This window comes from Micropterus salmoides, unplaced genomic scaffold, assembly GCF_014851395.1.
Source record: "Micropterus salmoides isolate LMB-PRFRI ecotype aquatic unplaced genomic scaffold, ASM1485139v1 Ms_hic_scaffold_22, whole genome shotgun sequence".
Taxonomy (NCBI): Eukaryota; Metazoa; Chordata; class Actinopteri; order Centrarchiformes; family Centrarchidae; genus Micropterus; species Micropterus salmoides.
In genome coordinates, this window is record NW_024041373.1 from 21,197,143 (window position 1) to 21,210,889 (window position 13,747).

Below are 13,747 nucleotides of genomic sequence, written 5' to 3' on the forward strand. Positions count from 1 at the left end.
GCTGGGACCACAGTCTCAAAGAAAACCATTAGTAACACACTACGCTGCCATGGATTAAAATCCTGCAGGGCATGTAAGGTTCCCCTGCTCAAGCCAGCGCATGAAGTTTGCCAATGACCATCTGGATGATCCAGAGGAGGACTGGGATAAGGTCATGTGGTCTGAGACAAAAATAGAGCTTTATGGTGTAAACTCCACTCGTCGTGTTTGGAGGAAGAAAAAGGATGAGTACAACCGCAAGAGCACCATCCCAAACGTGAAGCATGGAGGTGGAAACATCATTCTTTGGGGATGCTTTTCTGCAAAGGGGACAGGACGACTGCGCCGTATTGAGGGGAGGATGGATGGGGCCATGTATTGTGAGATCTTGGCCAACAACCTCCTTCCCTCAGTATGAGCATTGAAGATGGGTCGTGGCTGGGTCTTCCAGCATGACAACGACCCGAAACACACAGCCAGGGCAACTAAGGAGTGGCTCCGTAAGAAGCATATCAAGGTCCTGGAGTGGCCTAGCCAGTCTCCAGACCTGAACCCAATAGAAAATCTTTGGAGGGAGCTGAAAGTCCGTATTGCCCAGCAACAGCCCCGAAACCTGAAGGATCTGGAGAAGGTCTGTATGGAGGAGTGGGCCAAAATCCCTGCTGCAGTGTGTGCAAACCTGATCAAGAACTACAGGAAACGTATGATCTCTGTAATTGCAAACAAAGGTTTCTGTACCAAATATTAAGTTCTGCTTTTCTGATGTAACATACTTATATCATGCAATAAAATGCAAATTAATTAGTTAAATCATACAATGTGATTTTCTGGATTTTTGTTTTAGATTCCGTCTCACAGTTGAAGTGTACCTATGATAAAATTAGACCTCTACATGCTTTGTAAGTAGGAAAACCTGGAAAATCAGCAGTGTATCTCCCCACTGTATCTAAGACATAACAATAATAGTAATGATGATAATAGAATATAGATAAAAGATTAAATGTAAGGGGACACAATTTTCTGCCATAACCACCGTGATTCCTGTCCCACTGGCAGGCTTATTATATCAGCACTTAAATGCACTGCGGGTGATCCAATCCCAAACAGACAGCTCTAAATACAGATGTGAATTAACCCAAAATGTAGATTTCATCACTGTCAGTCACACCGAGGGACGCATGTGATGAATGCAAATATTTCTGACCACACTGAAGTACTACACGCTCAACTTAAATTGAAAACGGCTGTTAAATAACCAAATGTCTAAACAGGATGATTAGCTAATGCCAAACAATGAAAACAATAAAATAAAATGCAGTAACCTGGTGGATATAAAAGCTCAAACTAATTTTTAAAAATTCATTTTACGGTAACAATCAGTCAAGTGTGTGTGTAAAACTCTTAAGACCAAATTTTATATGGTAATAACATGTTAGGTTATGAGTTTGTCTAATTGTCATGTAGTCCTTCTGCTTCCAATTGGAAAACAAAACCATACACCTTTTAGCTTGTGAATAAATAACATTCGTGTTTGCCAAATAAGGCCTACTGTTAAAATGAGATCAACACATTTTTATTATTTAGTTTTATATTTGTGTGGTTGTTTTCAATGATGGAACTTAATCGCAAATGAATCAAATACTCTGCTTTATTGCAAAGTAAGCAGTACATATTTTTATACCCCATCAAAACAACTGGAACCCCTGTAATGCCATCAAACCATATTCACATTCATTCAACGTTCAGATTATAACAAAAATATCTTAATTTGAAAGTGAGCCTTTAGCTTAGCTAGCTTCAATTCCTACTCAGCAGCTGGAGATTTAAGCTAACTGACTGTTCAAAATCCCTGTGATATTATGCCGGGGTGGGTGTGCAAATAAACACAGAAATCAAATACTATTACAATTTAATATTGCCATGTAAAATAAAAGCATTTTAATTTTGCACAAACCCCACAGTACCTTGGAACATTTTTGAAGGAGACTTTCAATGATTAAGAAGAGATGAACACCAACATCTTAAACGCAACGTCTATGTTGAATGCACAGGTATACAATCAGCAGCAACTTCAATGGGCCTACATCTTAATCCAAGTGTAAAGACGCACACAACTACCCACCCCCCAATACAAGATATGAACCATCTGTTATACTGCATGTACCCAAGGTTGTTAAAACTTCAAAATCATTCATTCACTCTTAGCATTGTTTATGAGTTTCCTCGGTTATCTCAATGTGTAAAATTATGTGGATGAACGCATACAGGATGTTTATTCATCATAGTCTGCTGCAAACGTAACTGCAACAAACACTTTTGTCGTCATGTTGTATTACCTGAATGATTGCCATGAAGTAAAATTGGACACGTGCTTTGACCACTGGAGAAGAGCCCTTCACCCTTGAGTTCTCTCCCAGTTGCTGGATCCAGTGTTCAATCTCTTCTATTCTCATCTGTCCCCACCAGCTCAGCTCTCTATCCTTTGGTTGGATATGCTTGCTCCTGTTATATAGCTCGTCTCTCCTGCTCACTCTTCATCATTTCACTCTAATACTGTTGTCTGACTCTTCTTCTCGTAGCATTCACTATAGGTTACCCATGCCCGTGCGTAAAAGCCTTGTGTAACCGCCAGCCTGCTTCGACAAAGTAGCTTCCAATAACTCTTGGATAGCTGTTAGTGAAGGCTGCTCTTAGCCATGTAACCCTACATCTGTCTATTCACGCACTAATACATTTTCCATAGGGCCTTAGAGCTCAGTTGAGTTTGTATGAATCTACTGGATCTACATGCCGGATGAAATTAAGCCGTTGTGAAAAATACTGCCTTGGGCTGAAGCATCGTCTCTGGCGAGCTTGAGAGTTGACTGGGTTGACGAGAGAAGGAAGGATCCTTCAGTCGTCTTTCCACTGGTTATCCATGATGTTTTCCAGGGCCTTTCATTTAACTAACTCTAAAGTCGATGGCAGGTTGTTCTTGGTTAATTAATTACTTAAAATTACTGTATACAGCAAGACTGAGCTAAACCAGTAAAGCACACAGGTTTAACATCATTCAAAATCATATTTCTCAAAATACTGACCCTTCTATAGAAAAAAGTACATCCATCTCAAGATCTGCATTTATCAGACTGCAAAAAAGTGAAATTTTGTATATAAGTAAAAAAAAAAAAAAGTAAAAACTACTTGCCAACTTATGAATAATTCTAGTGCTTTTTCTGATGAAAACCAGCTGCAGAATTTGTTTCCATTTTCAGCCATTTTAATAGAGATTTTTAGGATTTTACACAAATAAATTGAATGAAAACATCCCTTAGTAAGATGTAAAGTAAGTTTTTTTTTCTTTAAAAGAATAAACAAAATGGCAGATGTCTCTGATAGGCTATTTATGTTATCACTTGAGAGCTGCTAAGTGGTACCACTGGTTTACACTTTCAAAGTTGGCTAATTTTTAAGTGTTGTTCTTAGAAGTTTGATAAATATATAACCCCATTTCCAAAAAAAGTAGGCACGCTGTGTAAAATTTAAATAGAAACAAAATGTGATGTGCAAAACATTGAAACCCCCCATTAAATTGAAAATAGCACAAAGACAACTTATGTTAAACTGAGAAATTTGATGTTGAGTTTTTGCACCCAGCGGCACCGGACGTGACCATATTTGGACGAGACGGTGGAGCTAACGGCCGTGTGTGAAGCTAGCTAGCTGCATCTGTAATTCACGTTAACTGTCAACAGGGCTGACAATGTCTTAAAACTAAGTGTACTCACCAGAGAAAGTAAACAGCCAACTCCTAATACTCTTTCAACGGCCGTGGGCATGAGTCACTCTAGCCTGATTGACAGGTCGCCATGGTAACGACTTGTCAACCATAGATAATCTCGCCCTGAAGTAGACTCTGCTTTATGGTGTAATTTCCTCTAAATGGGACCATAATTTACTAAATGTGTATCATGTTGTATTGAAGACTGGAGTCACGACCGGAAGCTTCCCGCTTGAATGTGCCAAACATTTTCAATGGGTGATAAGTCGAGACTGCAGGCCTGTAGGTCTAACCACCTGACTCTTACTACGGAGCCAGGCTGTTGTAATAAGTGCAGAATGTATTTTGGCATTGTCTTACTGAAATAAGCATGGCCATCCTTGAAAAAAGACCCTGAAGTTGTCTACTTGGCAGCATGTTACTCCAAAATGTTGCCTTCACAAACGAGGTTACCCATACCATGTGCACTAATGCACACCCATATGACCACAGACGCTAGCGTTTACACTGTGCACATATAAGCCGGATGGTCCCGGTACTCTTTTGCCCGGAGGACGTCTTAAATGAGCTTGGGCCCGCAGACGACGTACGGCTTTTCTGGATCTGGTTTATTTAAGGTTTCCTCTGATCTTTGGAAGTGTTCTTCAGCTCATGCAGTAATGCCCACTACAGAATTGTGTCTGTTTTTGATGCAGTCTGAGGGCCCGAAGATCACGGCCATCCAATATTGGTTTGTTCCTTGCGTACAGAGATTTATTCTGATTTTTTTTTTTATCTTTTAATGATATTATTGACTGCAGATAATGAAATCTCCAGATTCTTTACAATTTTATGTTAAGAAACATTTTTCTTAAATTTACCAGCGGAGTCTTTCAGAGTGGTGAACCCCTCCACATCTTTACTTAAGACTGGGTATAAAAAGAGCATCCCAATCACGTTACTAACTTACTAACCAGTTGACCTAATGAATTGCAAGATGTTCCACCAGGTGTTTTGCTTTTAGCATTTCACAACTTTTCCAGTCTTTTGTTGCCACTGACTGAACTGCTTTGAAGTGTGTTGCTGGCATCAAATTCTAAATGGGCGTATAATTCTCAAACAATTTTTTTCAGTCTCAACATTTGATGAAGTTGGCTATTTTCAGTTAAACATGGAGTTTCAATGTTTTGCACATCACATTTTGTTTCAATTTACATTTCACACAGCGTAACTTTTTTGGAAGCAGGGTTGTATAATATGCACCTAGATGGATGAAAGTCAACATTTCTGAGCATGAGTCCCTAAGTGGTATTTTAGGTGTGCACTCTGTAGAAACCCTCTGCCGCAGACTTCACACCGGTGCGGCCTCTCGCCTGTGTGGCTTCTCATGTGCTTCCTTAGATGTCCACTGTGGGTGAAACATTTACAACAATAAGAGCAGCAGAAAGGCTTCTCGCCCGTGTGAATCCTCATATGGATCTTTAAATCTCCTTTCCGGCTGCACTCTTTGCCACAAACATTACAGCGATGCAGTTTAACGCCGGTGTGGCTGCTCATGTGTTCATTCAGAGCGGACACACTGTTGCAGTGTTTACCACACACGTGACAACATTTTGAGCCCTTGTGTGATTGAAGGTGCACATTGAGACTTTCGGTGGACTCTAAGGTCTGTCCACACACAGCACAGAGGACATCTGCGTCCTTTGAATGCATGCGAAAAGCATGATTTATCAAGTGATGATTGGAGGAAAAGGATTTATCGCACAAATGGCAACAATTGTCAGATACACCTGAATTCAAGTGAGATTTTCTGGAAGCAATGAAGGAACTCTGACTTTGGTCTGTCTGTGTTCGGTTAGATGTAAATCTTGCAGCAGGTCTCTCATTTTCCCTACCATCTTGGACCCTTTCATTCTGGATCAGAGTTTGTGAAGACGGAGTTGCGGTGAAAGGTAGTATGAACCGCAGAGCTTTCGTTTCCTGCAGCGCCTGACACTGCTCCTCACTTTCACCATTTTGAGGTGGCAAAGGCGGTTTCGTCTCCCCCTGCTCATTTTCCTTCCAGACAGATGAATGAGGTAGATATGAGACGTCAGCCTCCTTAAACTCTTGAACCTGCTGCTGCTGCTGCTGGTCGGCCCAGAGTTCGTGATGTTCCTCTTTAATGTGTCGAGGCTCTAGGTCCCTGTGACAGACGCTGAGGCTGGGCTCCAGCTCGCAGTGCTGCTGCTCGGGGGGACTTTCCTCTTTACAGGTGGATGACTGAGAAAAGTCTGGAAAAAAAGAGAATAAAGATTTTAAAACTTCAGCATTATCATATTCTTATTTCTGCGTTTTATCTGTTGTGGATGCTGCCAGCTAGAAGTTGGCAGTATTAACAATATCTCAATTAGGCCTGCAACTAATGAATATTATCATTAATCAGCTGATTATTTTCTCCATTAATCAAATGTCTATATAATGTCTGAATGTGATGTCGTCCATCAAGTTAATAATAAATGTTCTTATAATATCATTGGGTAGTACAAACACAACTGTGCTGTTCTGGTTAGTTTATTAGTACTTAGTAGTTTAAAAAAATTAAATAGGTTGAGTTCTTAGGCTCTGTGTTAAACACATTACTTTGGTTCTGGTTACTTATGATGGGTTTTTATCTTTCCTCTTTTTCATCAGTGTATTCGGTTTCTAGAACATATTCAATCAATTCAAAAAACAGTGTTGGACAAAGTACACAAATCCTGAGATACTCTTGCTAAACATTACTACACTAAAAGTAAAAGTGCAAAAGTAAAAAGTACCATTAGTACTGTTGTCGCAGCTACTGGTTGATAGAGCAGACTAGCAGACAGCAAGACCAGGCAGACCAATCTGTGCACCGCCTGGATTGACTACAAGAAAGCCTATGACTCAATGCCACATACATGGATACTGGAATGCTTGGAAATGTACAAGAGCAACAGGACACTAATAGCCTTCATCAAGAACTCAATGGGGCTATGAAAAACAAGTCTGGAAGCCAACTCAAAGCCAACTGCACAAGTCACCATCAAGTGCAGCAAATACCAAGGCGATGCACTATCACAGCTGCTGTTCTGTATTGGCCTGAACCCCTTCAGCTCCGAAGTGGAACAACCATCAGTCACCTCCTCTACATGGATGACATCAAGCTGTGTGCTAGAAATGAGCAAGACATCGACTCACTGATCCACACTACCAGGATCTACAGCAACGACATTGGAATGTCGTTTGGACTGGACAAGTGTGGTCGCATTGTTTCAACAAGAGGGAAGATGATCAGAACCGAGGGGATTGAACTACCAGAAGGCCACATTGCAGATGTTCAGGACAGCTACAAAAATACTTTGGAGGGCCGTAGGCTAACGGAAACCATGAAGAGGCAGCAAGGAAGTCCGCCACAGCCAAATACCTACAGAGAGTGAGGCAGGTCATGAAAAGTCAGCTGAATGGGGGGAAAAACAAGATCCGAGCCATTAACACATATGCCCTGCCAGTCATCAGATACCCTGCTGGTATAATAAACTGGCCAAAGGAGGAGATAGAGGCTACTGACATCAAGACGAGAAAGCATGGAGGGTTTCACCCCAAATCCAGCACCCTGAGACTGTACACCAAGCGTAGCGAGGGAGGCTGAGGGCTAGTGAGTGTCAAGACCACTGTCCAGGATGAAATGACGAAGATCCAGGAGTACATCAAGAAGATGGCCCCCCCAAAGATGAAGGGCTTAATATACTTCAAGTATTAAAAGTGTAAGTACTCACTGCAGAAAGCAAAAACGTCCTGAGACTGTTTACATTAAATTATGACACATTAATGTAAAAGCAGGATTTTACTGCTGTAAATTGTTGAGGGGAGCTCATTTTTAACTATGTGCAACTAATGATTATTTTCATTATGGATTAATCTGCTGATTATATTCTTCAGTAATCCATTTGCTAAATTCTAAAACAATTGCCCAGAGCCCAAAGTGAAACCTTCACAATGATTGCTTTGTCTAATCAATAGTACAAAGCTCAAAATTATTAGAAATAAATTAAAATAATCAAAAGGAAACGCAGCAAGTCTTCACATTTGCCAAGCTGGAACCTTGAAATGTTTTTACAAGAAAAATGTCTTAAACAACAACAAACATTTTCTTTTAACAAAACATATTTTATTAAGGTCTTAATGTTTTGTGTCTTTTGTAGTAACTAGTGACTAAAGCTGTCAGATAACTATAGTGAAGTAAAAAGCACAATATCTCCCTCTGAGATGTAACAGTGTAGAAGTAGAAAGTGGCACAAAAAGAAAATACTTAAAGAACAAGTACCTCAAATTTGTACAGTACTAGAGTAAATGTACTTAATTACTGTCTCTCTACTGTTAACTAGAGAGTTAGCACAATTTATCAATTAGCAGCCTTGTTGAGTCAGGAAAAACACAAATACAATTGTAAAAGTAAAAACGTTAAGTAACGTTACAGAAAATAAACATACTTATGCCACTTTAGGCTAATTATTGTTGTCCAGTCTGACACTGACAGACGATATAAATAATCAATACACAGACCTGTTTTCTGGTTTGACACGACCTCCAGCAGCAGACCTCGGAGACGTTCATTCTCCTGCTTTGAGCTGGAAGCTTCTTCCTCATATGTTGCTATTGTTCTTTCAAAAACCTGAAATATTTCCTCGGCAGCAGCTGTCAGTCGCTCGTTTACGAAAGCCCTGAGGAGCAGCCGACTAGACATTTTAAGATAACTGTTATATGAAGGTGAATGGCCCCCGAGAGCAGCTTTACTAGGGGACAACTGGAAGACGACTTTAACGGGTGGAAGCTGGAGTAGCTCAGTACAGCTGCTGCTGCTGCTGCTGCTTCTTCAATGTTTATTGGCGGTTGGCAAACAAGTTTAAAGATGCATTACAGCCACCTACTGGACTGGAGTGTGGAACAAGAGACCATTCAGGAAGAAACCATATAAAAACCCTTTAAATACTTTTATCAGTACATTTACTAACTTCTGTAAACTACAATTTTGAGATGCTTATACTTTGCTTGAGTATTTCCACTTTACTTTATACTTAATACTACTCCACTCCCAGACGCAAATATTGTACTTTTTAATTTACATTTGTCTGACAGGAAAGCCTATCCTGATTTCATCTGAGCTGCCTGTTTTACCTTAAGGTTTTTATTTTAGTTATATAAAGTTGCTATTTGAGTTTTATGCCAATAGTAAGTCGTTTTACTTATTTGTGATTTCCATTTTTATTTTTTGCTCATGTATTTTATCTTCTATGGTGGTGTTTTGTACCCTTTGCTGTGTGACTGAAGAATTAAGCATTCATTTATGGGTTAATGAATTTCTCTTACTCCTTGAGACAACCTTAAACATCTACAGCAGTAAAATGCAACATACATATTAATGCATCAGTTTTAACCTAAAAGCATTATATATGATTGTGAAAAACTGAGGGGGGGGGGGACATTTTTCTGCTCAAAGTTGACCAAAGTTGTTTTTAAAAAATGGCATGTAAGCAGTTTTGCCTGCACTGATACATTAAAATATCTTGATTCAGTTTACTCGTCAAAAGCAGCAACATTCAAGATCACATTCTGATCATGACCCAGTTCAGTCACATCTCCAGACTACACACAGTACAGCACGCAGCCAAAATGAGCCTGGGAAATGCAGGGCAAAGAAAGAATCACAGCTGTTAGACAACAACAAATAACACCAGTTAAGAATCAAACAATAAGAACAGTGACATACCCTGCTGCCAGCTGCCTGATATACAAACTGAGGAAATGATAACAGGATTTATGGGGGATGAAGGGAGCAAATAAAACAGTGATGCAAAAGCAAACAGGAAATCCCCATACTCCCATTTCCTTTGGCAATTCTGTGAAAACCAGACGACAAGTGAACAAACAAACTTGGTACTTGCAGGTGCTGCAATCTGTGGTGCTGTGGACTTATAGTGAACCGTATTTCTCTGACTAATGTAATGGGAATTTCATGAGAACTGTCTCCAAACACTGTCATGTAACTAATCTCAATAGGGGCCTCCTCGCTCTAGGGTATGGGGTCAATGGAAGGTAAATGTGGGTGCTTTATGATATGTCCGGGGGGGTCATGACTTTAAGTGGTTCACCACATGTATCTGAACATGATAGTCTTACGTTGAGCGTCCCCTAGGGAACACTAAAGACATCATGTTCCCTTGATGAGATAGTGCTCCGACCCTGAGATTAGGTTAAAAGCTGCATGTGCTGAGACACTGCAGCTCACTCGGATGATACTCTGATGCGTGAGTGTCCCAGTGAATTCCTTCTGCAGAAGACTTGAATAAAATTCACAGAAAGACAAGTGTTTGCCTGAGCTGTTTATTCGAATACACTCATTTCCACCACACTATAAAACAAGGTCAGTGTGAAAGACCTGTAGGAATGACATGAAGTTGTTGTTAATAGAAAGGCCTTTTTAAGAAGAGCCTGAGTCGTGACCCGTGCCCACTGCTCCCAGTGCTCCCACTCATTGTTTCAACAATGTTTCAGAAAATCAGTGGAGTCTATTGTTTTATGTTGCTTTTTGTTTTATAAGGAGTCATCATTAAGGAAAGAGGTGTGACTGTGTTAAGCTGGCTCAAGTTGCAGCGCCGCATGAATAATGCTCCGTAATGTGAGCAGGAGGACACTTGCATGCATTTGTCATCACCACCAGAGAGAGCCAAATCATTCAAGATACAACACCCGTAATACAGTCCAGCTGAGAGCCTCTGTAAGTGTATTTTGATCAAATGTTTGCTGCCCACCGATTTATAAATTTATATATTTGTTTAATTACAAATCCTCCCCCCCGTAATATTTTTGCAAAACACAAATTTGGAGAAATGCACGTGTAAATAACTGCCACATTGTTTTGTTTTTCTTTTACATGTAGTCCTATAATTCTTTTATAACTTGCATATCAGTAAATTCAATATTTATATATTTTTAAATGTATCAACTGTATGTTTATGTCTATGTCTAGCACATACTCACCATAGCAAGTTCCTCGTACCTGTAAAATACTACTTAATAAATTAATTTCTGATTCTGAATGTTACTTTTGGTACTTTAAATATAGTTTTATGCTAATACTTATGTACTTTTACTTAAGTAAAATTTTGAAGTAGTAGTAGAGTTATAAAGTAGTAAAATACTACTTGGCAATAAAGTAATTTCTGATTATGTTGAATGCATGACTTTTACGTGTAATAGAGTATTTCTAAAGTACTTCTTCCACCACCTCCTCTTGATGGCTCTTGATGGCCGCCAGAGTAGTGGGAGTGTCTTCTGAGATTTTGGGAGACAGTTATTTCATTTCATCCTAATTAACTCTTGAATGAGGGATAAAGCTGCAGCTTCGTGGCTCCTTCAGGTGTTGTCTGTTTTCATGCTTGTGTGTGGTGACTGTATTTTCAGACACTTGTACGCATGTGCGAGGTGTGTTACTTCCTAGAGTCCTACGTTGCCGTGGAGGGATCTTCAGTCCTCCCTGCTATCTTTGGTGCAGCAGCAGCAGCGCGGCGAGGAAGGGCGCACAAGTGTTAGTCAGCCAGCAGAAATGTCGGAAAGTGGGAGCCAGGAACCCTCTGGGGCCCCGAACGGCAGCGACAACCCGTCGAAACGACCGCCTGTCGGCAACAAAGTGACCGTGGTGCTCGGGGCTCAATGGGGCGACGAGGGGAAAGGAAAAGTTGTGGATCTGCTGGCACAAGACGCGGATATGGTGTGCAGATGTCAGGTTGGTTACCCCCTCCATGCTGCATTCACTTGTTATCCCTCCGCTTCCCGGTTTAAGCTAACCGGAAATCTCTCCGGTAACAGTTACCAGTTAGCAGCTCTCGAGCTAAAACAAGTTAGGCGTTAGTTCGAGGCAAGCTAACGACAGTTTGCTAGCTAACCAGCATCTCAGTCAGTGTTTTGCTAATGTCACCTTGAATTCCTGCTAGCTGCGTAGCTTCTCAGACACCTGCTGGGATGAATTGTGTCCTGTCGTGTGCACATGACAAGATAGCTGAAGGTACCTGTGGCTAACTCAAAGTGATGAGGTGCATCACTTCAGACCGGGTCACCATTAAAGACAGTAAACCTCACTAACAGGAGCCTCTAATGTTGGCAGCAGGTAACGTTAGATTCACTCTGGCTTTTGACATGATCATAATAATATAATGTTAATATTAAACTATTATCATTGCAATGGATTGATCGTGATGGTTTAAATGTTGTCTTTTTCTTGATCTTGAATGCTGCATTAGCTACATTAAAGTTATAAAATGCGTGAACTAGCTTGTCTGTTATAATCACAGTGCTAAATATCATTAATTTACACCACCAAATAAGTTTAAATAATACAGGGAAACAGCAAAATGTCACCACCACAACACTGGGGGTAACTTTAATATATTGTGAAATTAGAGTTTTCAGGGTCGACCAGTACTGCTCAATTCAGCCAATTTGTGCAGCCAGTACATACACCACAACATAATTTCAGACAGGCTGGGAGGAGACAAAAAACAACAATTACATTAATGACAGACCGATTAATTGGGCTGATACCTGCACTCACAAGGCCGATAAATCAACCTACATGACAGCAAATCTAATCTAAAACCATTACTGGCTAGGGTTAAATATATATTGTTATAGTGTATAGAATCACTAGAGAGAGTCACTTTTAACAAACTGTACCCCAATCTACAGCATAACCCAATGTGTTTATTTATTTCATTAATTAATACAGAATCCATCTAAAACAACACATTACTGGTTAAGATAACCATGTATATTTGATTGATATTTGGTTTGATTGTACTCTGCATGGAATAATGGAATTAAACATGACTTTTCTTTATTTTGATATCGGCATTATATATATCGTCTGCCCAGCTCTCTAAATATCGGCATCGGGCATTGAAAAACCCATATTGTCGACCACTAGATTACATACTTGTGTTAATAACATTTACTTAACTGTCAGGACGTACAAACAGTACATGTCGCTTTCTCGCCAAAGAAAATCTGACATCAGGGTTTGAGGGGTGTGTTACGTGTGTAGTGACAATCTGTTGGTGAAATATGCATAAAGAAATGTGATTGCTATTTAACATCTGTGTTGCAGCACATGACATGATTGTTGTTATTTTATCACATCAAGCTGTAATTTTAGTGAAATCCATGCGACCCCTCCACTTACTCTTTATCTGGACTTCATGAGCACGTTTGCTCCTGGCGATTTGTGTTGAGTTTGCTTGCTCTGTTTTCCTCAGTAAAAAAACTAGTGGATTGGAGACTTTGAAATGTTTATTTGCCCACTGTTAACTGGGAAGGTTCCTGTCCCTGACCGCCCTGAACAGGAGTAGGTGAGACAGTGAGTGAAAGCAGCAAGAGGAGGACAGAGCCCCTGGCTCCAGTGTTGAAAAAGCGTCTGCTGTGATGGCCTAGAGCCACGTACTTAAACAACATCTACTTCTGAAGCCCCGCCAGCCTGTGGAAGACTGGTCATATTTGGTCTCCTGGTCTCTGATGAACTGTGTAATAACTGTATGTTTTGGCAGTTGAGATCATAGACTGTGTGAGTTCAGTTTGGGTGTGTGTTAGCACAACAATGTTCAGTGCTTCCTATTTCTGTTGAATACGCTTCAAACTAGGACAGAACCCTGATTATGTTGGTCTGAGATCACAATTGTTTAATCCGATTATTCATCAGCTTCATCACATCATGCATTTATTGAACTAAAATTGAATGTTTCATTTAAAGGGGAAAAAAACTAATTGCATTGCCCCAAAAATTACAAATGTGCCTGTGGAATAAGAAATAGTTATCCAAGATTATTAACTTTGACAACAATGTACATGGAATGGAGCAGGTGACAGATGAACAAGTTTACAACAACCCGTTACGTAACGCTGAAATTCAGCCATGGTGTTTTGCCAGGAGGTCCGGTGACTTAAAACCAACAGTGATTAAGAAAAGCATAACTAAGT

The 13,747-nt window shown here is 40.2% G+C and overlaps 2 protein-coding genes across 2 annotated transcripts in view; one reads left to right on the top strand and one right to left on the bottom strand.

Moving 5' to 3' along the window:
* Positions 1 to 4,105: 4,105 nt before the first annotated feature.
* Positions 4,106 to 8,577, bottom strand: LOC119916832 (zinc finger protein 37 homolog). The gene is made up of 2 exons (XM_038736796.1): positions 8,285 to 8,577; positions 4,106 to 5,991 (listed from the first exon to the last, which is right to left on the bottom strand). Exons 1-2 carry the CDS (start codon positions 8,463 to 8,465, stop codon positions 4,997 to 4,999), a joined length of 1,176 nt encoding a protein of 391 aa, XP_038592724.1. The 5' UTR covers positions 8,466 to 8,577; the 3' UTR covers positions 4,106 to 4,996.
* Positions 8,578 to 11,215: 2,638 nt separating this feature from the next.
* Positions 11,216 to 13,747, top strand: part of LOC119916831 (adenylosuccinate synthetase isozyme 2) — a 28,328-nt gene continuing 25,796 nt past the window's right edge. The window contains exon 1 of the mRNA XM_038736795.1: positions 11,216 to 11,504. Coding sequence (XP_038592723.1) covers positions 11,325 to 11,504 — 180 coding nt within the window. The 5' untranslated portion in view covers positions 11,216 to 11,324. The remainder of the gene's footprint in view (positions 11,505 to 13,747) is intronic.